We start from the raw sequence: 25,260 nt of genomic DNA on the forward strand, positions 1-25,260 counted from the left end.
CCGAGCGTGGGGCGAGTCGTCCCAACTGTGAAACAGAAGAGAACTGGAAAAGGACACGGTGTCGGTACCAGATTGTCAATTAAACATCAGCGAAGAAGGATCCGAATCCGTGGTTCCCGAATCCCTGGGCATGAAGTGCACGTTGATGGTGTTTTCAGTGTGATTGGTCAATAGTTGAAGGGTTTTTTTCCGCAGGTTCATCGCTGACAGTGACTTTACGTTGGGTATATAGGTGTGTATACGTAGGTATTAACTGAAATACCTCCACACTTATGAGAAGTTGCCCTACTTGACCAAGAGCTGCGTAATTACAGTGCTCCAGCCTCCCGTGAAGGGTTGTTAGATGAATCAGGAGGTATTGATATCCTATGACTTATTCCTGCAAATACAGGGGAATAACCTATTCAATTACCCCTGTAAAAGCCTGCCCGCGGTAGGTGCTGAATCCGTGTAAATCAGAATCTAAAAATGTATTTCCCGCCCCAAAACAGCTGCCCGGGCAGCGCGCAGACCAGGGCCCAAAGTTTATTATTAACGTCGCTCACCCCACGCCCGCTGGCAGAGTTTAAAAGGTGTTTGCCTTATAAATCCTTGCTGCCCTTTACCACGCAGCTGGAGGATCCCAGCGAGGGACGTGGTCCTGTGTGGAGCCCAAGAGATCAAAGTCCTATTAAAAGAAGCTCGTATCATTTCCTCCCCTGGGAGAGACGTTAATTTACAGAGGAAGCTCTTCGCATGGGAATTGAGCCGCTTCCTTGGACACGGCTTCTTCTGGGGGAGGGGGGATTTCTCCCAGGGGAGGCCCGTGCGATCCTCTTTTGACCCAGCATCCAGGGGCCTTTGGTGTCACCTTCTTGGAGGTAGGTTCTCCAGGTGGTTGGCTGGACCTTCCTCCTCTTCCTCCTCCTCCTCCTGGGGACTGCAGTGCTATTCCCAGGCACTTCCTGGACGGCGTTGTTCCGTGGGTGGGGAAGGCCGCGGAGCCACGAGAGATGCCAACACTAAAATAAGCCTTTGGCCGGGACGCTGTGCTCTCGTGTCCACGTTCAGTCCCTGAGGCGGAGGGAAGGCGGGGGGGGGCAGGAAGGAAATGAGGCCTCTTGCCACAAATAACTCCCCATCCTCTCACAGGCCTGTGGGCCCAGCTTCCTCCGCAGCCTTCCCTGGAGGGGCCGTGCTCTCCCTGGGGGGGTCGGTACCACCCCCGGGGCTCGGTGCCCTTCACAGCCTCGGGCCTTTCCTCAGGGCTGGCCCTGGTAATGGCGCCTGGCCGCGGGCGCCATCCGGCCCCACCGCTGGGGGGCGCTCTGCCGCGCCGCCCCCGCTTCTCTCGCACTACAAGTCCCGTCGCCTCCCCTCACCTCCCCGCGCAACCGGAAGTTCGGGCCGCGCCGCCGCGGGGCGCCTCTGGGAGTTGTAGTCCCGCCGGCCGGAAGCCACCGCCCCGCCGCCTCCCGCCTTGGCGGAGGGCGGGCGGGCGGCGGGACTACAACTCCCACCCCGCCCCGCGCACCGGGGCGGCAATGGCGGCGGCGGCGCCTGCGCGCGGCGCCCGCCGTGCGGACCGCGCAGAGTGAATAATAAAGGTCTCCTCGGCGGGAGCGGCGGCGGCGGCAGCGGAAGGCAGGAGGCATGTCCAAGGGCCCGGTGGCGGGCGGCCCCGCCGCGGCCGGGCCGGCGAGCGCCGCCAGCGCGCTGCAGGCGCAGCCGGAGAAGCCGCAGCACTACACGTACGTAGCCGGAGCTTCTTCCCCGCCGCCCAGCCCGCCCGCGCGCCAACACGCGCCTGACGTCAGCGGGCAGCGTGCGGCACGCGCGCACGGAGACCCGCCGCCCAGCCCGCCTCGCACCGGCTGGAACCGGCCCCGACCGGCGCGGGCCGGCGGGACCCGCCTGTGGGGGGGGGGGTGGGTGGGGAGGGAAGGGGCGGGGGATGAGGGGCTTTCCCCCCCTCCCCCCCGGCCCCCCTCCCCTTGTCGCCCGTGATGCACCGGGGCACCGCGGCCTCTCCCGGGGGTACGGTGGGGGGGGGCCCTGGCCACTGTGGCGGGGCGGCCGCCATGGGAGCTACGGCCTCTGCGAGGGGGCGGCCGGCCGGCTGTCATCGCTGTCCCCCGTGGCTCCCCGCGGCCCTCGCGTGTGTCACCTCAGGCGTGGAAGTGGCGCTTCGGGGCGTTGGGCTCCTCGCCTGACTGTCGCCCCGGCCCTGCGTTCCCTCCAGGCTCCCGGGGGCGGTCCTTGGTCCCCTGTGGAGGAGGGAGGTGTCGTGAGGAGATGGGTGCCATGCTGTCCGGCTGTCCCCAAGGTCCAAGCCCCTGTCACCCCGCACCTTGCGTGCAGCCGCTCCGTGAGGGGTGGCTCGAGCGGGGTCCCTCATCAGGGCAGGCCTCCTGGAGGTGTTGCCCACACGGAAGCCACGGGAGGGTTTTACACATGGGTGTGAGAAACGTCGCCCCCCCACACTCCCCCCATAGGAAACGTTACACAAAAATCGTGAGATGTGCTTCTCTTCTTCCCGCCTTTTCTCACACCGCCCTGGGTGTGACGCCTCTGTGAAGGAACGGTGGTCGGTGTGTGTGGCTTTTCGGTCGGTGTCGCCTCCATCGCTGGAGACGCTGCCTCGGTGAAGGCTTGTTGTTGGGTTCTGTCTTCCCTAAGCAAAGAAATAGCGTTTCACTGCGTTGTCCCAAGGATGTACGTGACCTCCTGCAGCTTGTGCTGAGTGAACACGGCCTGTGATAAGTTTTGTCTGGGTTGGAAGTTGTGGCGAGGGGACCCTGTTCTCCTTTTGCAATAGGCATAAGGGGGTGGGTTGACGGAGCAGTGTCTCTGTGAGGACGGGCTAGCGATGGACGTGTGGTGGGTGGCAATCGGTCAGGTATTCCCTGTCCTCCTTAAAAGAAAAAAGTTTGGGCCCGTCCCTTGTGAACAAAATACGTGCGCTGAACTGTCAAGCCTTATCACTTTAGGGTGTTGTCCGCATACAGAAAAAAATGTACAAATTGCCCGTATCTCTCACTTGTGTTGATGCCCCCACCCAAAATGAGAAGGGCAGGTTCGGAGCGTGGTCTGTATTCTTTTAGTTTGCATTTTCACGAAGTTGGTGATGAACTTCTTCCCTGCATTTACACTGTGATACATGGAATAAAAAGAGCTGTGGAAAGGCAGAGGCAGGGACCCGAACAACCTGTATGCCTGCTGCAGGGATCACAGCCTATTTCATGTCCTCTTCCTTCGGGCTGTTCAGAATACCAGGTCTATGGCAAAATGAGGTCCTCTAGGTTCAATGTCCGTCATGAAGATCCTGTTGTCATCTTCAGGGAGCTGGCAAGTCACAGCCTCGCAGGTTACTTTAACTGTAGACACCACCAGGAATAAAGTTTGACAACTTTATAAGAGAAAGAGGCTTGAAGAAGCCTGCTAGGAATGATGCTGTAGTGGGGTACAGGTGGAGTACAGAGGAGGTGGAGTGACACCAATGACAGAAGCAATTGGTCAAAAGCAAGAGGGGGTGGAAAAAACCTAGGTGACGAGGAGATGAGGTAGAGAGATTGTAAATACACTAGGCAGAGGAAGACGAAGGTGATAATGTGGCTAAGCGTGACCGTAGAAACAAGGATATCACAGATTACGAAAGAAACAGTGGAAGAAAGAGTTCAAGATATGGGAGGAGAAGAAGGAAGATTGGGACGCGGTGGCTGAAAAGGACAGAGGAGGAAAATGGGACAGTGTGGAACAAAGGTGATGGTGCAATTAGCTTCTTCCCAGTGAGCAATACATGCATTTTCAGATGGATGCTAAAAATACTTCAGTGAAGACAGTCGCGGAGAAGCTGAACAGCCATACGTGCAGGGTGGGTTTGGGGGCTGCGGAGTGCTGACAGCGGGATGTGAGCCATACTTTGAAAGTCTTGGATTTGTACACTAGGTCACGTCATACTGTAAACCTCCTTCTGATAACATATGGGAACTTATTTGGTGGTCCTTCATGTGAACAAGTTGTATGTTGTCAAAATGTAAATATTTTTGTCCTTTTTTTTTCCCCCTTAAATATAGTTTGTTTCCATAAAATGACACGAAGGTTACAACTTGTAAACTCAAGTAAGCTTAATTATCTGCATACTTTGCTGTTCCCTGGGGACAGGCAATCTGGTGCTGGGGATCTCTGTCTTGGAAAGTTTTGGTTGTATTTGTTAGGAAATGTTCCAGTTTCCCTATTAGCGTCGATTTCTAAACTCTTGGTGTTATTTGCATGAGATTTTTAGGTACTTTGAACTGCAATTCTAGATCCTATCAGGAAGCCTTATATTTGTTCTAGGTGTACAGCAAAAAAAAATCTGGAAAAAAATAAATGATTATAATAGAATTATTGGTGCTATTTCCCACCTTTGGCACTGTTTGTGCAGATGAAGAGCCTAAAAAAACCACTTTGATTGTGTCCTTGGCAGCAGCTGTAGCGTGCAGGTAGATGCTCCTGGAGACCAAGTCATTCTGGTAGATGCCAAACTTCACAGTTTAATTATGAATAGCATGTTTCTCATCTGGGGATCTGGGATTCCCTTTGTAGAATTCAAGCGAGTACTGAAATACCCGACAACTGCTGTTGTGTTCTCTCTGGGTTGCTGGATTAGAGGCTTCTGCGTGTGGTTCTTCCTTGCGATCCCGCGGCTCCCATAGCAGGATGAGGTCGGTGTGTTCCTCGGAAGAGAGGGGTGAGTTGGGCTCGTTCCTGGGGCCCCTGCGGGCTGGCGTGGCTTTGATCCGCTCTGGGAGATGAGCTGTGCAGGGGTTAGCTGATTGCTCGTAGTGGGAAGTGGATTTGGTGTGGGTTTGCCCTGTCAAACCTCAGCTGAGTATTGACTTTGTGCTCTTTCTTAGCCCTAGCTGGCATGGTTATTTTTGTGTGTGTCTGTCTTTAATGTGTTATCTACAAATGTGGATAGAGGCCGAGTTCAAAGAAACTGAAAGCAAGCGATCAGTCACTTGGAGTTGTAGATACTGAGTACTGTGGTGTAGTTTTGTTCTGGTACAGTCTATCCAGTCGCCTGTTGCCGTCTTCCTCGGTTTTCAGTCGGACCAGACTCTTTAATTGTGAATTGTAAAGATTATATCCACTGCTTGGGTGTTTATTGATCTGGCAGAATTTAGATAAGTGGAAGTGGAGCAGTCCTTTGTTCGCTGTGCATTCACCTGAAAGTCAGACAGTTTAATAACTCTGCAGGAAAGCAAACATTTGGGTGAAGATAAATTAACCCATTTAATAAAACACAAAGAGTGCCTTCATTCTAGTCTATTCAAAACACACGTGCTCAAAAGCAGTGTTGAAAATACCCTGATTTAGGTGATAAACTCTTTGGGGTGTAGACTTGTTGGGCATAACCCAGATCATCGCACACTCAAGATAATTCTCTTGAGTGCGTGTCTTAAATACAAGCAGCCATCCTGTAAATAAAGTCCAGGTTTCCGCCACCCCGCAGGCTGCACCCTCACTTGAGCTCTGGACCGAGATGCCTGGGAGAGCATCCTGTCCCCCTAACGGCAAGATAAGCTTTGCGGTTAGGCCTTTGCAGCATAAAAGACGCAAAACTTGTCTTCCTTTTTGCACGAGGGGAGGAATTGTGGAAAATTCCTGAAAGATTAGTCTCCTGTAAGTAATGCTAGAGCTGCGTCCACGCGGCTGGTCGCCCTGTCGTGTTAGCGACTGCTGGCTTGCACTCACCCAAGCTTTATCTTGCAACCATTTCGATGCCAGCCATTTAGAGGTAGAAGGACGAGTGCACTTGAGTGAAGGGCGTTTTAAGTGGGGGTGAAAATCAGGTTGGTGCAATTGCTTCAGTTATAGCTCAAATCAAAGACCTTTTTTGTACCTGCGTGTTTTTGAGTCGTGCCGTGTCTGGTGGCTTCTCAGCCTTAAATAGGAGCTCTGATTAGAACAGGGGTGGAAATATGGGTGAAGAAGAAATAAAAATAGCAAGATCATAGGTGGACTTGGATTTCAATGAAGAGCTCGCATGCAGAGTGTTATTTATCTCAAAATCATATGTTTAAATTCTTACTCAAAATGAATGGCACAAAAATGCACCTTGAAGCGTTTGTAGTAGCAGAGAGTAATCCTTATCTTCTTATCAGTGGATAGTGTCTTATCACTGGCAGGGCCAACGCAGCACGTCTGATCTCAAATGTGCAGACTGACTGACTGTGGCAAGAAAACCAAAAACCAGATGTGGAGCTAATGCGTTTTCAGAGTTGTTGCTTTTTTTGTAAGTAGCTTGTTCTTCTAGGACCTTTAGGATTAGTCTGGATAGTCTGTTAGATTGTACTTCTGATGTGCTTGAATTGGGTGGTCTTTGCAACCTGGCAAATACATTTAAGCTTTTGAAACTGTTTTTAGAAACCTTTTGTGTTCTTTTTAAACCATCGGAACTCTTAAAATAACAAACTGTTGCCCTAATTCTGCGTTGGTTTTACTGGTGACAACCCTTAGATCAATAAGCTGATATGGATTTACACAAAAATAGAAACTAGCCCTGTTGTTTAAACAGAAAACAAAAACCAAAACAGACAACCCAGAAAACAACAACAACAAAAACCCCTCTGTGTTTGTAGGTTTCAGATCTGGTAATAACTTTGGAGATAGTTAGGAAAACACAGAATAAGTCAATACTTCTGAACCAGGGACTTACCAGCAGTCATCTACATTGTTACCTGTAAATGTCAGCTTATTGGGCAAGTATAAGCTGGTTATTATTGCTATTTTTTTAAGTCTTGTGTGAACGTCACTGCATACAAGTCCACCGCAAGCTGTTATTAGAAAGTGTGAACAGTTACAGGAAGTTGGAAATATAAAGCACTGGAGTGTGAACAGGAAGAGCTGCCTTGGCAGTATGTGCTCACCACCGAATACGTACACTGAAAAATAACACTCTAGATTTTATGGCGCTTCAAAGAATGAGTGGGAAAAGCCTCCAGCTTGAGGGATGGGCTCAGCACTGCCCTGTCCTGCTGGTTAACGTGTGTGTTGAGGCCATAAGGTCTTTCTCCCTCGTCCTGAAGTGGGCCTGGAGCTGTGGTTTGCTCGCTGCATTTCCCCTTACTGAATATTTTTGGATATCAAAAGTGACAGGGAACTCACATACAGGCAACTGCTGTATAAGTGGATATAAATATTTTGCAGACTGAAAAGCTTCGTGTACTGCTTTGACATTTTCAGAATTAGTTTGGGTCTGGCTAGGCTCGGTATTTCAAAAATCCAAAACTCTGTGAAAGAGGAGGGGGATTCAGTCATGCAGAAGTGTTCCAACTTGGAAAATGGTTCTTTCAATTTTTTGATTTAAAAAAAAAAGCGTATGTTTATTATTATACATTGCTTACACTAGAATATAGGATAATTTTTTGTGCCATAGGAGGAAAAAAAAATTAAAATGGCTTTATTTTAAAGAAAATTCTGTTGGAATTCACTAGTTTATTGTCTTTAGATCTAGTCTTTCCACCAGAATAAAGTTTTCCTAACTTCTGTGAGCAGCTGAAAGTGTGCAGCCTTCTTGTTACAAAGGATCTGACCAGTGTCCTCTGGAAAGTCTCCCTGCAGGGCATGACAGCATCTCTGCCGTGCTGTTTCTGGCTGTTGCTGCCCCTGTACAGCCCTGGCGGGAGGGAACGTGTCAGCCCATCAGTTAATCACGCTTATTGTGTAGCATATTAGCATGAGCTAACTGTCACTGGTAGACTGTATTAATACACCAGGCTGTGAACTGGGGCAGCCGGGGAGCAGGCATGCGATCTCGTCTGTTAACCCTGTTATAAGGAGCTGTAATTTCTGAGACGGGAGCAAAATAGAGAACTGGAGCAATAATGCCTTAAATTGCTGCGTCGAGGCCCGTGAGAACCTGCTTGTCAGGACCCTGAGAGCTATGTTCATTTTCAGAAGATGCCGAGGTGGTGTTTTGTTCCTTCTGTTAACTTTTTGCTTTTTAAAAGCTTTATAAATCTCTCTGAAAACACAAGAGACGGGCTGAAAGAGATAATAGAAAGTTACATGGTCCATCCCTTTGCCTAACAGAATCACCGACATCTAAAGTGTTTCTAAGAATTTTTTTTTTTTTTTGGTCTAATTGTCATTGCTTTTTAAATATTGCGTCAGTTAGTTTCCTCCTTAAAAACTCCTTACACTAGATTTTGGTGAAATTGGGGGCTTTATTGAGAGAAAGTTTGTCTTTTGTATCAGGTCAATCAAAAGCCTCACCAGAAGGGTACATGGGGAGATGCTGAAGGCTTGTACTTTCTCATACTCCACCTGGTGATGACAGCCAATTTAGATGCTTCTGATAATTTTCTCAGCAATCTCCGTCTTGTGTATTTTGATCAGCGCTTGATGCAGTTAATACCAGTTTGACATTTGAAATATCAGTTGGAATGAATGTTCCCTTAAAAACGAATACCAACAATTTCTTTTCTTTCTAGCTTTGTTGCAGGCTGTCTCTGACTCACACACCCTCACCCTGCCGTAGTGTTCATTCAGGTTTACAAGGCTATTGTTACAGTAAGTTCTAGGCTTTCTTTGAAAGAAATATTTCAGTTTTAAGTGCTTAAGTGCAATGATGGCAATAAAAGTGCCAGCTCACTGAAATACTTGATACTGACCTGATTCTTATCTATTAAAAGTCATGAGATATTTAATTGAATATAGTTGTCAGAACGCTGACAGAGGAACTTACACCAAGCTTGTGGTCAGACAAGAAAAATCTTAGGCCATCCTTAGCTATCTGTTGGTCAGACCCAGCAAATACGTTTCAGTAGAGCATACTGGCTTATTGAGAATGATGGCACTGTTAATTACAGTTAAGAAGTTAAGGTTGGGTTGCTTTTTATCATCATATGCCTAGAACTTCTTTAGATTAAGAAGCAGTCATGCACATATGGAAAGAGAAATAGTTCCTTGAAACTATAACCTGATGAATATCTGAAAAAGTCAGAATTAATTAAAGTCAATATTGTTTTCCTTGTTAGCCTTCATCTTCAGCGTGTCGCCACAGTTCAAAACGAAGCTGTCGGTTCACACCCAATATGCTCAGAGGTGATTTTTCTCCTCTAACTTTCAGTAGAGTGTGAGTTTTCATTAATAGCACTTGAGCATTACCATCCTGGCAGAAATAAAAACAGCAGATGCCTCAGGGCAATTGGGCAGCTTTACAGCAACAAAAAAAAGATATAAACTACTGTTTGCACGTTTAAAATATCTTGAGAGTGGCACCAGATTTGTTCATGTATTGATTAGTCAAAATGGAAAATGAGAAGTTGTGGTGTAGCCTGGGATTTATTTGACTGCTTTCCCCTTGCCGGAGAGCTGGTTTGCGTCCTGACGGCAGCGTACCTGTCTGAAGTGCAGACTGGTGTGGGGTCCTATCATGGACCAGCCTCTGTGTGTGTGTGTAGGACTCTTATTCTGAGGTCTGCCTGCCATATGGAGTGTCGAAAGAGTGCGCGAGGCTGTAGCAGACACGGATGAAGTCTGATTTGAGTGCTGAGCGGAAAAGAAAATCGATTGAATGGCTCCCATTGATTATTCAAAATCAACCAGTAAGAGTTGGCTTTTATCTTTGCGCTGGCACATGTGTTACGGGGTGCAGGTTCATGCTTGTTAGATAATCACCGTGTTTTGTTTCAAACTCACAACAGAAAATGTCTGTTCACAAATGTAAGCCTTTCCAAAGAGGCTGCTGCAAATCTGGTTGGCATTTAACCCGAGAAGAAGCAGATGCTATTTCATTTTCAAACGTAGCTTGGGCTGGATGAGAGCACTATAGATCTGTCCCTTCTCGTGGAGTTTTGCTTTTCTGTTTTTTGGTCTGGTGTAAGTACAGACAGTTCATGTACTGTCTTAAAACTGTTGTGAGGATGGGGCTGCAATTGATCTACGAGCTGTTTGGCGAATCATGAGGGTTCCTGGCGTGGTCAGGAGAAGGAAGGCTACTACTGTGCTCTATTTCTGAAGCACCTCTCGTGAGACAAGATGTTGAAGGTTAGCTGCATAAAAATGTTCATAAAAAATCTGTAACTGAAACCCTGAGCTACGTAATGGCTTGTATGGAAATAATATTTTTCTGAATTAGCCTTTATGAATTCTTGCATGTGGGATGTTTTGTTTTAGGGGAACTAGCAGAGTGAGTAACACGAGTTTTAAAACAGCCCAGCCCTGTTCCCAGCCTTCACTAGTGTTTCTACAGTTGCTAGCCCTGGGTAGGCTTTGTTAGTGGTTGACTCGATGGGGAGAGAAGTACAGTGTGGAAAAACTTTACTGGAAGCTGAAATTTTAATTTTTACTGCACAGGACATCAGTGTATTACTCAGACCTTAATTTATTGTCTGATGCGCGTTAACTCCATTTAACTCCCCCTTTCTGCAGACATTCTCCATGTGTCTGAGGCTATAAGTGCTAACGCTAGGATAAAGAAGCATCATCTATCTGATCCAGTTAATACAACAGAAAAATTTATCTGGCTATAAACTGAATAAATGCCCATAATGGACAAGTCTGTGGATAGATGTTTTTGTGAAGTAATTAGTAGTAAAATATTTAACTGCTCATATTTGAGCACATGTTGATATATTGTGCTGACAATTAAATCGGGTATAAACCATCGACAGCGTACAGCTGTCTGGACGCAGTAAGCTCCAGTATTTTCACCGAAACAGGCTCAACCCACGTGTTATCGAAAAATAATTATTTCAATATGATCCTGTTTTTGTAGAGTCAGCACTTACACAGGTGCTGTAGGGAAGGATTAATGGCACCTGGATGGTTTGTGGAGCAGAAAGCGAGACACCGAGCGATGAGGGTTATCTCGATTGGGGTGATCCGTGTTTGCAAACAGGGAGGTGTGCTTTAGGCACAGCTGTGTTGTTTACATGAACTAGCAGTGTCAAATTGAAAATACGGCGTTAAAACTTGGAAACACAAAAAGGCTGTGTTTTTAAAACATTGCATGAACTGTCTAAACGCTTGGTTAATTTTGAGGGCATGTCAAGTAATACCTATTCATGACCAACTAATTTGGGAAAGAAGGAGAGATCAAACTCAAGGAAATGTAAATCTGAACTCAAGACTTTATGTGGAGTTCTGGATCTTGCAGAGTGGCTTTTAGTGAAATGTAGTGCAGTTCAATGTTTGCTTGTGCTTGGATTGTTTTAATTAAAAAGGTGAGAGTTCTGTGTAAACAAACACTCGTGTTTCAGATGGATTTTATTGGTATGGCTTGGTCATATACATTTCATGGTCCACTGATACAACAAGTTTATGCCTTTTAAAGAGAGCACACCGCCAAAAAACTGACTCAAATTGTTTTATTCATGGGGTTTGAATGACACAGCTCTGTGTGTGAAGATGATGGGATGCCCAGCTCAAGGGGAGTTGGAACAAGCACCTCTTTCCCTGACACCCACGGACTGAACACAACTGTAAGTCAGCGCAGCTTGTGTCTTGGCTGGTGATAAATTTTCATTTTATTGAGTTAACTCTGAGGTGAAAGCCTTGATTTTTCTTTCCTCATCAAGACACAGCATTGGTGAGGTATTTAGCTACAACATGGGATTTCTCTCCAAACAAAGCCGTTTTTGCTATAACTGTGGAAACCAAATAATGTTTGCCTGAAACCGGTGCGAGGCTGTCTTGCCGTGCTGGGCTGGCACCACGCTGTAGCGTCTCTCTTGGTTTTTCCTTCATTTTTCAGTGCAGACAGGACACAACTGTTTGTGTCTGACATTTTCCTTTTCATTGAAAAATGTCCCCATTATTTCTGATAGTTGCCAACGCATGTTATTTATAGCCTGGACTTTTGCGGTCACTCAGTTAAAGTTCTTATCTTTAAAGTCTGGGTAGAAGATAGTTCTTTCCTCGTGGCTGAATTGAATTAGTTGCATTGTTGTACACCCCATGATCTGCTTCGGGATCCAGAAATAGAGTTAGAGTAGGGATCGGGTTACTCTTGAATATGACTGTTGTACTTGTTGGTGTGTTTTCCTTAGCTTTCTGTAATCTACCAGTTTGTGCTTTAGCTTCTGCAGCGCACACTATCCTTTGGCATTTCTTTGGAAGCATCTGGCTCAACTTTACTTGCAGAATCAATCCGATACCTAGAAAAAGGAAAACTTGTGAGTGATTCCATACCTATTTCCATAGTGAAAAGTGGGGGAGCCATGAGCTATGGATGTGAGCAGTTGTCTTTGCAATCACTAAGATACACCATGAGTTATATGAACTCTTAAGCCAAAAAAACCCCTCCACAACCAAAAAAGCCCAACTCCATGCATGTGTAATAAGTCTCTCCAGCTCTCACTTTCTTTATTTGCCCTTAGACTGACATTATTGTCAAGCTCTAATGGAGAAGGGGAAATCTAACAGCTTTAAAATCACACGGTGCTGTCTGCTGTGTGACCTTTTTCCAGTTGATGGTTCAATTTATTTAGGTGATAAAGAAAACACTGAGGCATGTGAAGTCTATCTTCGTGACAGATGTGAGCTTACTGAAACTTTTCCCTCATCCTTTTCTCCTTCCCTGCATTCACAACCAGCCTTTTGTTTTTCTAAAGTGATCCATATATTTTTCTTTGAGGTTTAAATCTAATCTTTTCAAGGTTTACAAAACTGCACCTGGGTATGGAAAGGCAAATAGACTGATAGTTGTTGAGATGTATCGAGAGAGATGTTTGCATTTTATGTCAAGTGATGCAAAGCATATGCAAAAGCCTTGGTGTGAAGCCTGAGGGCTCGGTCAGGTCTGTGAAGTTATTTAGAAAAATACCATTACGAATGGAAAACAGGGAAATATCCAATAGTGGTGAACCACAGTAAGTGATAAAGATTACTGGTGGAACCTGGAAAGATTACTGGTCAGAACTTTTTCCTTAAACCAAGATGGAAACCTTCGAGATTGTTGTTAAAAGTGTTATTGTTGTATGAAAGTGTATATTCAGCAGTGATTTGTTTGAGGCTCTGTTTCAATATTAGATGACATGTGCCAGTAAGTAAAATACGTTGTTTATTGAAACAGACTTGTCCGAACTACTGCTTTTGTTAGAGGGATGCTAAACATTTCCTTGCAGAGGTTTAGGCAGGCTGTAAACCCGGCCGCTGGTAGTCTGCAGCCGTTAGCCAGGGATTTGGTTGCCTTGTGTCCACCCCTGGGAATAAGGTACTACAACTCCTAAGAATTCACTGTTTTTCTCACACATCCCAAGAAATCTTGGGAATCGAAGGCTATGTTCCCTGTCAGGAAGCTTGCTTTGCATTGAAATGACAGCATTTCATAAGATGCCATGGGAATACTGGTATCAAAACCTTTCTCCGAAAGGGTTTGGACTCCATGGTGACTGGAAGCAATAAAAGCCCTAAGGTAGGCAACCTGCCGAAATCCTTGCTACACTGAGAGATTCCTTGAAAAGCCAAGCCTTCTAGTAGCCCTGTAGATTTTCTAAGAGATGTGTAAGTGTGTTATAGGGAATTGCCAATGTGGAAAAATTGAATAACTATTCCAGAATATCCATTCTGGACTAATTATTTTGGAAAAACACTATTGTTTAAATCCCAGTGTGTTTTTTGTTTTTTGGTTTTGTTTTTTTCCTCCTCCTTACTCTGGAATATCTTCTTTGCCTGAAGAGCAGAAACTCCTGAGCAATGTCAGAGCTGCATATCTTGGGTCTTCTCTTTTCTCTATCAGTAATGATATGTTAAACGAAAGGTGCATTAGTAGGATTTTTATTGAGTATCCTGTTGGAATAAGTAGATTCTGTCATGCACCACTGACTCATTTCAATTGGAATACCACAGTTCAGTAAAAGAAAATAATTGAGTCATGGGTTTCTTACTTAAAGTGTGTCTGATATCATCTTCTGCAATAAAATTTTATGAGGGTGAAATGAATTTAGAGCGCTGATTAAATATGGGCAGCTCTTTTCCTCTTGTGTTGGGGTGGCTCTTTGAGCTTAAGAAGAAAATAGCAGTTTTGAAAATATTTTCAATAGATAAGCATTATTGAATTAGAAACATCTATGTCTCCAGTTAAATATTTTCTCCTGGGTTTTGCAGTGCTGCCTGCTTTGCAGGCAGTCTGTTGGGTAAGCACACCCTGTTTTACTTCAGGTAATTTTATTAATGTTAGCTCAAAACACTAATTTAAAAGCTAAGCTGATGATTTCTTAATTTTTATATTTTTTTCTTGCTTAAACTGAATTAGGAAAACTTTCTCCAGGCTGCTGTCTGGACTGATCTTTGCTGGAAACTCCTGTTGGCACCGGAAAGCTGATGAGCAGCTCAGAGCAGTGACCTCTGTCCTTCAGGCTGCAATATTCAGGAGGGATGTCTGCCTACAAGTGAGGTGAACTGGGACCACCTGAAACTTCACGAAGAGGTCTATGGCCTCATGCAGTCCTGTCTGAAACAGCGGGACACGACGGATATAAAAGTGCCAGCAAAAGTCCCCTGTATTCCTGTGTACTCTTGTGCCGATGACATGGTATCTTTGCCAGTGTGATCCTCTGCTGAGAGAAGGCAGACAGGACTGAAATAAATCATAATGGCAGAAGAGCATTTTCTTCCTGATATCTGAAATCTTATCAGGAACTTAAGCCTTGGTTTAAAAAAAAAACCATAATAAATACGACCAATCACTTCATTTGTAGATTTTTTTGGTTAGATTTGCCTCTGTGGGCTCTTTCGGACAGTAACTAGGACTAAGAATCTTTTTACAGCCCTGACCTAGTAATTCCTAATACTGAAGGCTAGACTTTATGGAGAAGACCGGATCCTGTGCTGGCTGAACACCCCCTGGGCTGCCTTCTCTGGGTTACTTTTCTTGTGACCTAAGGGCAACTGCAGGGCTGGAGCCCTCTGACAGTGGCCAGTGCTTTGATCGTGGACCTGCCCGCTAGTGTAAAAGGTGTCTGTAGTTTACTCTGGTCTAAAACAAGATAAACAGTGCTGGTGCCAATCACGTAACGCGGGCCTTTACGAAGAGTGCTGTAGCATAGTTTCATGGGTGTAAACACACACCCACATGTATGTGAAATCTAGATGAGAGCGGTGTTAGATCTCACTGTTGTCCTACATTTGCAGGCAGTGACTTAGTCTGGATTAGCCAAACAATTATCTAATGGTTTTCTCTCTGTTGTACCACTGCAGAAGATTCAGATCCTATTTATGAGCCTCTGCGTTCTGTTTGAGCCCGAAAGGAATTTTTGTAGAAAGGGGATTGACTGGGAGGAGCAAGAAAGGCTGCAAAGGAGGGAGCTCATCTTGGAGCCTACATAAAGATTTCAAATAGTGCAGGGGGTGTCGGAAGCAAAGGGGGGGCCTGGCTTTGAGTTATGAGAGCAACAAGGGCTTGGAAGAGTTGGTTTTAATTCTTTTGTTTCCGTGTTCCTCAGTATGATTTTTCCCTCCAGTCTTCCCGATCCCCGTGTTACAAAGCAGAGACTTCTCTCTTGGGTGTCGGTGTGCATCTCCTGGTGATTTCAGGGAGCTTTGGGTAAGGCTTTTAACGAGGAATTTAGAACTCTGCTGTCTTCGTGCATCACCAGCACGTTTTCCTGAATTGAGCTCATGCCGCTGCATGCTTGACTTAGGTCAAGTTTGGCAGGAAGTTTGCAGCCCTGGACCGTGGTATGGATGCAGGTATCCCCCCGTGCTGCGCTGCCTGAGCACTCCGGGTGTGAACAGAGCCAGCAAAGCAAGAGATCTCCACAGCAGCGGGCAATGAATGTGACCAGGACAAGGCTTCAATTGTTGAGTTTAAAAACGAAGGTTCTAGGTTAGAGTTTCTCCTTGGTTTCTCTCTCTTTTTTTTTTTTTCTTTTTTCTTTTTTCTTTCCCCCTCCTGCTTTCTAGGTTTGATTTTTTTCAGTGGTGGTGTTTGGAAGTACAATTTCCCCCCCACCCCGCTCATCTTTTTTTCTGCAGCTCCCAAAGCAGTTCAGGGCTGGATTCCTCCAGGGCAGAGGGGGAACCAGCTGCAATTACAACTGCAGATGTAAACACTTGCTGCCCTGCCCTGGAGAGTCGAGCTGCCACTGGCAATTAAAGACAGCAAGCAGTTCCCGTGCCAGCATCAGTTCTTGTGGACAGTAATTACTGCCCCTTCCCACAGCCCACCCCAGAGGAAGTGGAACTTCAGTGAAGTAGCATTGGGTTTTTTTCTAATACTTTGCAGCTGCTGTTGGTCTGTGGGAGTTCCCAAAGCTTAAGTCTAAGAACCTCTCCTCTTGTCTTCCTAGTGAAATAAGCTTTCATTTCCAGTAGCGTCCATCCTGTTCAGCAGCAAGTTCAATTCAGCCTGGGGACTTTGATCTACATTGTTCTGGCCAGTCTAGTCCTATTTGTTTAGAATTGCATTTGTCTTTGTTTAGTAGAACTCATAAATGATAACATTTCCTCCAGGAACACGGGTGTTGCTGTTGATGTTAATGTAGTATCAGAAGATGACCATGCTATGTGCTTTCCACTTTTACAAAAAAATGTATGGGTTTGAAAATATGGCATATACACACATGCAGAAGAAAGTGCATGTAAAGTAGACCAACACAGAACTGATTAGGTTTTTTTCCTTTAATAAATATAGAAGTAACTCCTGTATAAAATGGGGCTAATAATTCTCCTGCCTCTCACGTGGGGGCTGTAGAGTTTCCCGAGATCTTTAGAGAGCAGTTGAGAAATGTAAGTTATCATTGCTGGATTTCCTCTTCCTGTACAGACACAGCGTTTGGCTGACACACTGTGAAATGTGTACCAGTTATCGACATGTTTTCAGTTTCAAGGGTCATTCAAAAATTCCTTTTCTCAGCTGTTCTGGGAAAAAAAAAATTATAGAGACCATTGACACCAGAAGAATCTGTCATGACGGTGTTTTCTGTGTTTCTGTTTAGAGCTTTTGCAAAGAGGCTACTGAAATATTAATAGCTTTCCGCTTTGTGAGCCATCACATTGCGGTAGTGCGGTCTGTGTATCCTTTCTATGTTCCCAAAACACATGTGGTTTAGATGCCTTTCATATATTTTAATACAGAGTGGCTGGTTGAGTGGTCCATGTTCTCCCGGAGGAGCCAAAACTTGCTTCATGGATCAGGAAAATAAAGGGCTATAAAGCAATTTACCATTCAGGCTATTGTGGAGGAGAGTGATTTAAAATGTTGTAGTGGCTTGAAAAAAAAAGAAAAACCCAAAGCAGTGATTGAAAGGCTTGAAATGACTGAGTTAATGTGACAACTCTCCTTTCCCTCTGCTGGGTCTTTTGCAGAGGTGATCATGCACAGTTAGTGTGTGGCAGAGCTCAATGGTACCTGTTTGCAGGACTTGCTTTGAAATTAAGAGTGAGAGATCATTTATTTAATAGACAGCATTAAAGAATGAGTTTCTGATGAAGCAAGTTAGGTGTTAAACACTTTTCAGGTGAACCATTTACTTATGTAATTATCTCTCATTTACATTATAATAAATGTTTCTCCAGGGAATTTAGCCAATCATGAAATGCAATTAATTTTCAAATGCTCTTCAGCAACAATTGACACTCCAGAGACTGAAATCCCTATTCAGTGTGTACGTTTTTAAACTCTACTGCTAAAGGGAAGCTGTTTCAGCTCCATTGATCGCACAGTTGTTAAATTTTAGTTTTTTTAACAGCATTTCATACATGCCTATTGCTACAAGTCTGGATTGCTGGGCTCGATACCCGAGTTGAGGGGTACTGGTTGATACCCAGAGCACTGAGAAGGTTTGGGATGCTGTTTTTCAAATTAAGCCCAGAACTCACTTCAGTGAAGACAGAGGAGTTTAAATGCTCTTGGTTTATTGCCGACTCCAATTGCTCTATGAGACTGGCCAAGGCACGTAGCCAGCTGTTTTGTAGTTTCTCTGTATGTAAAATGGGAGTAACATAAACCTCATGTCTCCGAGGTGTATGTGGAGATGTATGGAGGGGTCTGGTTGGTGACTGTGGAGTATCTCCGGACAGCAAGACTAAGTATCACGCTGCTTAAGTTTACTTAATTCACTTTCTAACCTAAATGCCTTTACAGTCACTTTTGTTCTAAGTCTTATTAGTGCGCTGATAAGATAAAATAATCTGTGGAATTCCACCTTTTACAACTGTACTTGGTCCAACAGCTTAGAAAGCTTTTCAAGAATGGATTAATTTTATTGTGGTGTTCAGTTTTCAGAGGAATTGCTGCTGTGGTTGGAGCGGGGATCTCTGTTTGAATGGAGCCGGCTTTTTAAAAGTGAAAAGGAACCAGAGTGATTTGTTCGCCCTCACCTGCTGCAAACAGACCCGTTTCTGCAGCTGGCTCCGCTTTTTCTGATGTTAAACCTTGGGCCCCAATGCGGATACTGTTCCGGCCGTGCTGGATTGAAGGGGACGGATGGGCTGGGTTTGCAAAGGGCTCCCAGCGACTGCGGAGCCTCTCCGGCCCCAAGCGTCCGCCGATCCGAAGCAGTGGAACCTGCAAGTCTTGTGTATTTGGAGGCTGAAGAGGGGGAAGAGCTTTTATCCTTTCATGCTTGCAAAATCCAATGTCGGAAAGCTCTTGCCAGTGATATTCTCTCTTCATAGCAAACAAATAAAACCACTTTGGTTGAATTTGTGCATTTTCCTGAGGCTTTCTCTTCAGCCAGAGGTAAAGAGGAAAGGAGGCTTTATTTACAGATGTTGCTTTCGGAATGAATCTAGCATGATGATATTATCTGTAAATACATCTTTGGGCTTTAGACATCTTTCCATTTATTTAGAAACATGATAGAAAGATCGTCTGATATGGCAATGAATACTTCACGAGTTCCTATATTCCGTTTTGTTGCCTCTGAGTACATACGCTGTTTAAAATGAGTCTGTGTCTGCTGTCGGATCGTCCTGTTGCTTCCAGGAGAACACTAGCATTTTGAGTTTGACTGACAAATTTTGTTCCTCTCTGTTTAAACTGACCTCTAAACATAAGAGCCCAGAATGTGGCTTGTCGTGGGAGGCAGTTGCCCCAGGGCTCCTTGCTCTGGGCTGTCTGCGATGTTCTCAGAGGTGTCCCTGAGACCCAGCCCAGTGGGATTTGGGTCTGAACTCCTCGAACTGTTCATATGTTCCCTATAAATACAGGACACATAGTGGGTTTCGGGCAGCATGGGTTTTGTAAGCACCTACACACAGATCACAGTCAGATCATTATGTTGATCTAAACCATTTTGTAATCCTCTACAATCTGGGTTTAGAGAGTGTTATTAGTGTCACAAATAAAAGCTTGTGACTTCTTTAGTTCTCAGGAGAAAAGAAAACACGTACTTCCAGAGAATTACATGTTAAAATTAAAGCAACGTAAACATGCAGGAATTCAAGGATAGTTATCCCACTTCTCAAGACCGAGTCCTGAATTCACAAGATTGCAAGAGAGAAATTCATTTTAATTTCATAGTTGACTGTGTACTGAAGGAGCCGAGTTAAACCAGGAGGATGAGGCATGAAGGGGTCTTTTAAAAATCTTTCTTTCAGTAGCTTGAAGCTTTTAACATGGCTACAAGGAAGTGTATTTTGTTTTGTTTTTAAATGGATAAAAAGGTACTTAAGAGTTATGTTTTCTCTCAAACTATTTTCTAAGCTCATGAAAAGCCTCTTCTTCATCAAAATGATACCAAAAGGCACAATAGAAAGTGATTTCAGCTGTCGTTAGCATTGATGTTTGTGGCCTTGTAACTGGTATCTTCCCCTTACAGACAGCCAGCAGCTTCCAGCCCCTGTTACTGAGAGGGAAAGCAGGGGAGGGAGTGGGAAGGACAGCAGGCATCGCGGTGATGGATGCGGCTGGGGTTGGCCTGGGCTCTGCGGGGTGGTTGGATATTGCCTCTGACCAGCATCCCGGCCCTAATCTCCCGCTGTTGGATTTCCTCCTGCAGTTACCTGAAGGAGTTCCGCACGGAGCAGTGCCCTCTTTTCGTGCAGCACAAGTGCACTCAGCACCGGCCCTACACTTGCTTCCACTGGCACTTTGTCAACCAGCGTCGTCGCAGATCTATCCGCCGCCGGGATGGTACATTTAACTACAGCCCTGACATTTACTGTACCAAGTATGACGAGACCACAGGAATCTGCCCAGAAGGAGATGAGTAAGTAAAGGCTGCACCCTGCTTTTCAGGCATTAGGCTTTTGGGATCGGTCCAGGTGATGGTTCCAGCCAGTTCTTGTAGAGATGAGGCAAGTCAGCAGTAAAGCAGCTTTGTAACATGCAGAACATGAGAACAGATGTAAAATCTGTCATAGCAGCCTGTGTGCTCCCGGCCTGCGGCGGGGATGAAAGTGAGGGTGGTTTAGAGGAATTCAGCTCTTGCATCGTTCACTGTCCTCATGAGCCTTGGCATCTTCAGCAAATTTGAGGTGAGAAAAACAGCTCACTGGACTAGGAAAGACTGTTCCCATAAGTCCCTGACTGTCAAATAACAGGTCTTGCTCACTAGCAGGGTCGCTCTGTTTTTAACAGATTGCTGAAAGAGGAGGAGCTTTGTCCTCTAGTCTGCCCCCTGAATTATCTGTCCCCGGCTTTTTAAATCATACCGGTTACTTGCCAGTTGCCAGTCTTCCTGAACTTTTAAGAAGCCAGCAGGGAAAGACGGGTACCCAGAATAAGGCAACGTGAGGAAGAGTTTGTTTTATTGGGACTTCTCTCCATGTGACTGCACTAAGTTTAACTGGAGCAGAGATGGATTTGGCAGACTCCAGCAATTATAGGGTTAACCCAGTAATAGAACTTCAGCCGTGACAGATATGGAAGAATAAATAGTGTAGCCAAACTGTGGTCAAACATAAGGACTGTTTCATATAGAGATGCTATAGAAAGATGGAATTTCAGTTCCCTTTCATGGTGCCAGTGTAAACACTCAGAAAAATGCTATTTATCGGGAAAAGAATAATTTTTTTTACCCAATCAAGTAAAGATCTTGTGACTACAGTAGAATGGAATAATCCCCCAGCCTGAAGCCTCAGTTTTGATACTTTCTTCCATGTTAAAAGAGAACTGGAAGGGACTGGAAATAGGATATTTGAGGGCTTTCACTTCTAGATCACCGGTTTGTATCTGGCTCAAACTCAGTGAATGAAAACTGTTGCCATCTCGGAACTCTTTGCTCATTTGTACTTTTAGCTTGATACTGTAATATCTAAACTTCACATATTCCATCTTGTTCTTTTTTTATTTCTCAGTGTAGATTGTTCTTTTTCAGTTTAAGAGAGGAAACAAAACATAAATTAAAATAGCAGTGTTGTAATTCTCCTTTCTTGTCCCGTGCTCTGCATGAAGGATGCATCTGGCTATAGATAGACTCTCGCAGCCCTGTAGGAGTACATCAGCAGGAAACAGCAACAGCACAAAGTCTAGATGGGCTGCTGAGGAAATAGTACGTGCCATGTGATGTCCCCTCAATCATGGCTAGGATATCAGAACACCTTGACAGCGTCCTTGCTCTTTTCCAGATCCCTGGCAGTCACTAGACTAGAATAAGAAGCTACTCCTGGCTTAATAATCCAGTTATCTTTTTGGGAGGGAAACTATTATATACTATGTAGTGACAGTTTTAGGGGTTCTGTGTAGCTTTGGAAGGCACAGCGTTAAGAGAAGGGGCAGAGTTAGCAAAGGTGGTGTCAGCTGCAGCATCCTGTGTCAGCAATACGTCTTCTGCTGGTGGTGGGTCCACCAGCTGTGTGACTAAACTTTGACTGTTCTTCCCCTCCTTCTGTACCTCAGGTGCCCCTTCTTGCATAGAACTACTGGAGACACAGAGAGGAGGTATCACTTGCGCTACTACAAAACTGGAATCTGCATTCATGAGACAGACTCCAAGGGAAACTGCACCAAGAATGGAGTCCACTGTGCGTTTGCTCATGGGCCCCATGACCTGCGCTCTCCGGTGTATGACATCAGGTTGGTAGAGGTCGAGACCCTGTATGAAAAGGGTAATTTCTGTACCTAAATGGAAAGTCAGATGATTGAAGGACAGTACTGCTTCAGTGTGAAACTGATGATTTTGCCAGTAAGGCAAAATCTCCAGGGAGGATACTCAAAAGGGAGGAGGGGCCCACACTTTAAACTAGTGATGCTGTGGTTTGGAGTCTGATGGGGGGGATGTGTGTCCAAATGATGCATCTGGAATTCCCAGGGAATGAGGAACAGGAATTGCAGTTGCTGTTTGACTGAAGAGGTTCTGACAAAAAAATGCATGAATGAAATGCACCCACTTAGGAATTGTTACCATGCTCCAATATGTCAGTTTTTATACACATTTATCTGTCTCTTCATCTGCTGAGTCTGTATGTTCATTTAACTCTGTCCACGAAGGGAGCTTCAGGCAATGGAGGCTTTGCAGAATGGTCAGACTACATCAGAAGGTGGCATAGAGGGTCAGTCTGCAGTCGCTGCTAGCCATGCTATGATAGAGAAAATACTCAGTGAGGAGCCGAGGTGGCAAGGTGAGTGTCACTTAGGGTCTGGGGGGCTGGGGAAGTCTGGTGTTTGCAAAGTCAAAAACTTTTGTATAGTGAATGCAGGTCATGGTCATCTCCCACTCGCTGGTTGCTTCTCTTGCAGATACAACGTATGTGTTGGGAAATTACAAGACAGAGCAATGTAAGAAACCCCCCCGTCTCTGTCGCCAGGGTTATGCCTGTCCCTACTACCACAATAGCAAAGACAGAAGAAGAAGCCCAAGAAAACACAAATACAGGTACTGTAGTCCTGGATATTCTATTTCCCAGCTGAGTGCTGAGGTGTGTAGTAGAAGTCTGTAATGAAGGATCTAGCATTTTGTCCACTAGATAGGTTTTTAGTGTCTCTCCAAGGCCTATAGTGACAGGTGTGATGAACTGTTACTTCTGCTTAGGAGACAGAGTAACAAATAAACAAGGAGTTTTGCTGTGTATAGGAACCAGTATAACAAATGACTGTTGCTAAATCATGTTACAGCTCTGGTTTTATGGCAAACAGAACCTGTGTCTGGCTTCCACTTACCATATAAACTCCTGCTTTAGAAAGCAGTGCAAGAAAAAGAAAACAAAAGTGAGTTTTAATCCCCATCTAGAAACAAACTCATACAGCAGTGTTTTCATGGTAAAGGATTTGGAATCATCAAGCTGCTTGTTGTGTGTGCCTGGTGATGGGGATCGTGAGGTGTGGTGTGACCAGTACTGTAGCTGGACGTGCATTCCTAACCAGCTGCTAAAGACTCTGCTTTTGAGGCACCGGGGTGTTCTCGTCACTCAGCTGTCGCTGGATTTTTCAGCGTGCTGTGTCTCCCTCGACACATTTCATCCAAGTTATAGGCCCTCATTTCCTCCAACACAACAGAGCTTTTGTTGTGGTCTCAGTGGGGCTTTTCCTTAGTTCCTTTTTGAAAAACATAAGAGCAGACCAGAAAGCTAGGAGAGAAAATACCATGGATGTTCTCACTTCCCTTCCCCACCCCCAACATTGACAGAAATTTTGGAATCGGCACTGAAATCCCATAATAAAATAAAAAAAAATTAATAAAAAAAACCCAAACAAACAAACCCAAAACAAACCAAAGGAACATTACCCCAAAATTTCAGGAGAAACAGAAACACTAAGCCAGTCTTCGGGCACCAGCCATGTTCTTTCCGCCTGTCCCTGGGTCCTTTGGGAAGGGAAGAGTCGAAAGCTGCTCCCCTCCTGATCTCCGCTCATTTCTGTGTTGCTTTCCCCACCCCCAGCTGATGTGGCTGCCTTTCATGCAGGCTCTGCTGCTGCTATCTGCTTCCCTCTGCTGTTGTGTGAGGGAATGGTTAAGAGCATAAAGAGCAGGGGAAGTAGGTCACCGCAAAAATTCAGACCTGGGAAAAAGGACTGTTCCTGGCTGGGAGAAATAAAATGGACTTGCCTTTTCCCCAGTGACCTGACTCAGCTTCTTTTCCACATGGCCACACTATAACCCTGGAAACATACCCCTGTAAGGGTATTATGTGTTTTAGGATTAGCCAATTAACTTATTAACTTTCTATGAATGTACAGTTTCAAAACAGAAACCAGACCCAGCATCTCTGACACTAATCACATCAGCTGCTAATATTGTTAAGTTATGTTGTTTCAGGTTGCATTCAGTTTCAGATAGAGAGCTAAGCCATGTTTCTTTCATTGGGAAATTGGAAGAGGGGGAAGAAGATGCAATAGCAGCTGGGTGGGGGCTGGGGAAGCAGCAGCCAGCCAAACAGATTGTACAGCAGAGGGTGGACAGCCAAACGTGCCTCCTGAGTGAGGAAGCAAAGTTCAAAGCACGTTTCTCCTGCTACCTTGTTTACACAGATCTTCACCGTGTCCCAGTGTGAAACATGGAGATGAGTGGGGAGATCCCAGTAAGTGTGAAAATGGAGACTCATGCCAATACTGCCACACTCGCACAGAACAGCAGTTCCATCCAGAGGTACAGTAACCTGCTCACTCGGTTTGGCAGCTGCCTAGAGGAGCAAAAGCATTCCAGTCTCATGAAGTAAATTAGTGTGCCAGCTGGGAGAGTACGTGGGCTGCTTGCAGTGTGGACCTGGGATACAGAGAAACTGCATGTTGGAAGTAAGCTGAAATTCAGCTGCTTGCCAGGGGTACCTTTTCATTAGGTAGGCCACATGGGAGGAGGTAAGAAAAGTAGGGGGAAACTCCAGTGTAAGAGCAGTCTCATGTATGGGGGTCCTTTTGAAAGCATGATGTGGGTTTACAGGTGAGCATCCAGCACCTGGTTCCGTGAGGAAAAAGTCTTGGTTGATGATGATCACTCTAAACCATAGACACCCATGAACTGGTGCTAAAAGCCACAAGGCTCTTAGTTGAGAGCCAAGAGAATTCCAATATCCTTACAAAAAGTGTAATTAAGACCTTGTCCTAGTCTGCTTCATGTTACAGTGTTGAAAAGCTTTGTTGGGCCTGTATCGGCAAAGTAACCATTGTCACCGCCTGTCAAACTGGGGGGAAGGGGAATAATCCATTTCCTACAATCATTGTCAACGGTTTGTTATTTTCCTTGCAAACAAGTGGCTGTAGCTTTCTGTGCTCTCATCTGTCACGTCTTTCCTACCTTTTACCATTTGCAATATCCATGGAGCTTCCAGTGAGACTGAGGGACTTTGTGGCAAATGGTGACCTTTGGGTGAGCTGATGTGTGATGGGTTGATCTTTGGGTGAGCTTAGCTGCGATGGGCATATTCTGGTGTTTCCGTAACTAGAGTGGGTTTTCCTTTCTTTGAAGC

The 25,260-nt window shown here is 45.3% G+C and overlaps 1 protein-coding gene across 1 annotated transcript in view; it reads left to right on the forward strand.

The window, feature by feature from the left end:
* Positions 1-1,603: 1,603 nt before the first annotated feature.
* Positions 1,604-25,260, forward strand: part of UNK (unk zinc finger) — a 45,236-nt gene continuing 21,579 nt past the window's right edge. Inside the window, exons 1-6 of the mRNA XM_074160022.1 lie at positions 1,604-1,730; positions 19,917-20,126; positions 21,758-21,934; positions 22,349-22,479; positions 22,598-22,733; positions 24,326-24,443. Of these exons, the coding sequence (XP_074016123.1) occupies positions 1,633-1,730; positions 19,917-20,126; positions 21,758-21,934; positions 22,349-22,479; positions 22,598-22,733; positions 24,326-24,443 (870 nt within the window). The 5' untranslated portion in view covers positions 1,604-1,632. The remainder of the gene's footprint in view (positions 1,731-19,916; positions 20,127-21,757; positions 21,935-22,348; positions 22,480-22,597; positions 22,734-24,325; positions 24,444-25,260) is intronic.

Source organism: Numenius arquata, chromosome 17 (genome assembly GCF_964106895.1).
Source record: "Numenius arquata chromosome 17, bNumArq3.hap1.1, whole genome shotgun sequence".
Lineage (NCBI taxonomy): Eukaryota > Metazoa > Chordata > Aves > Charadriiformes > Scolopacidae > Numenius > Numenius arquata.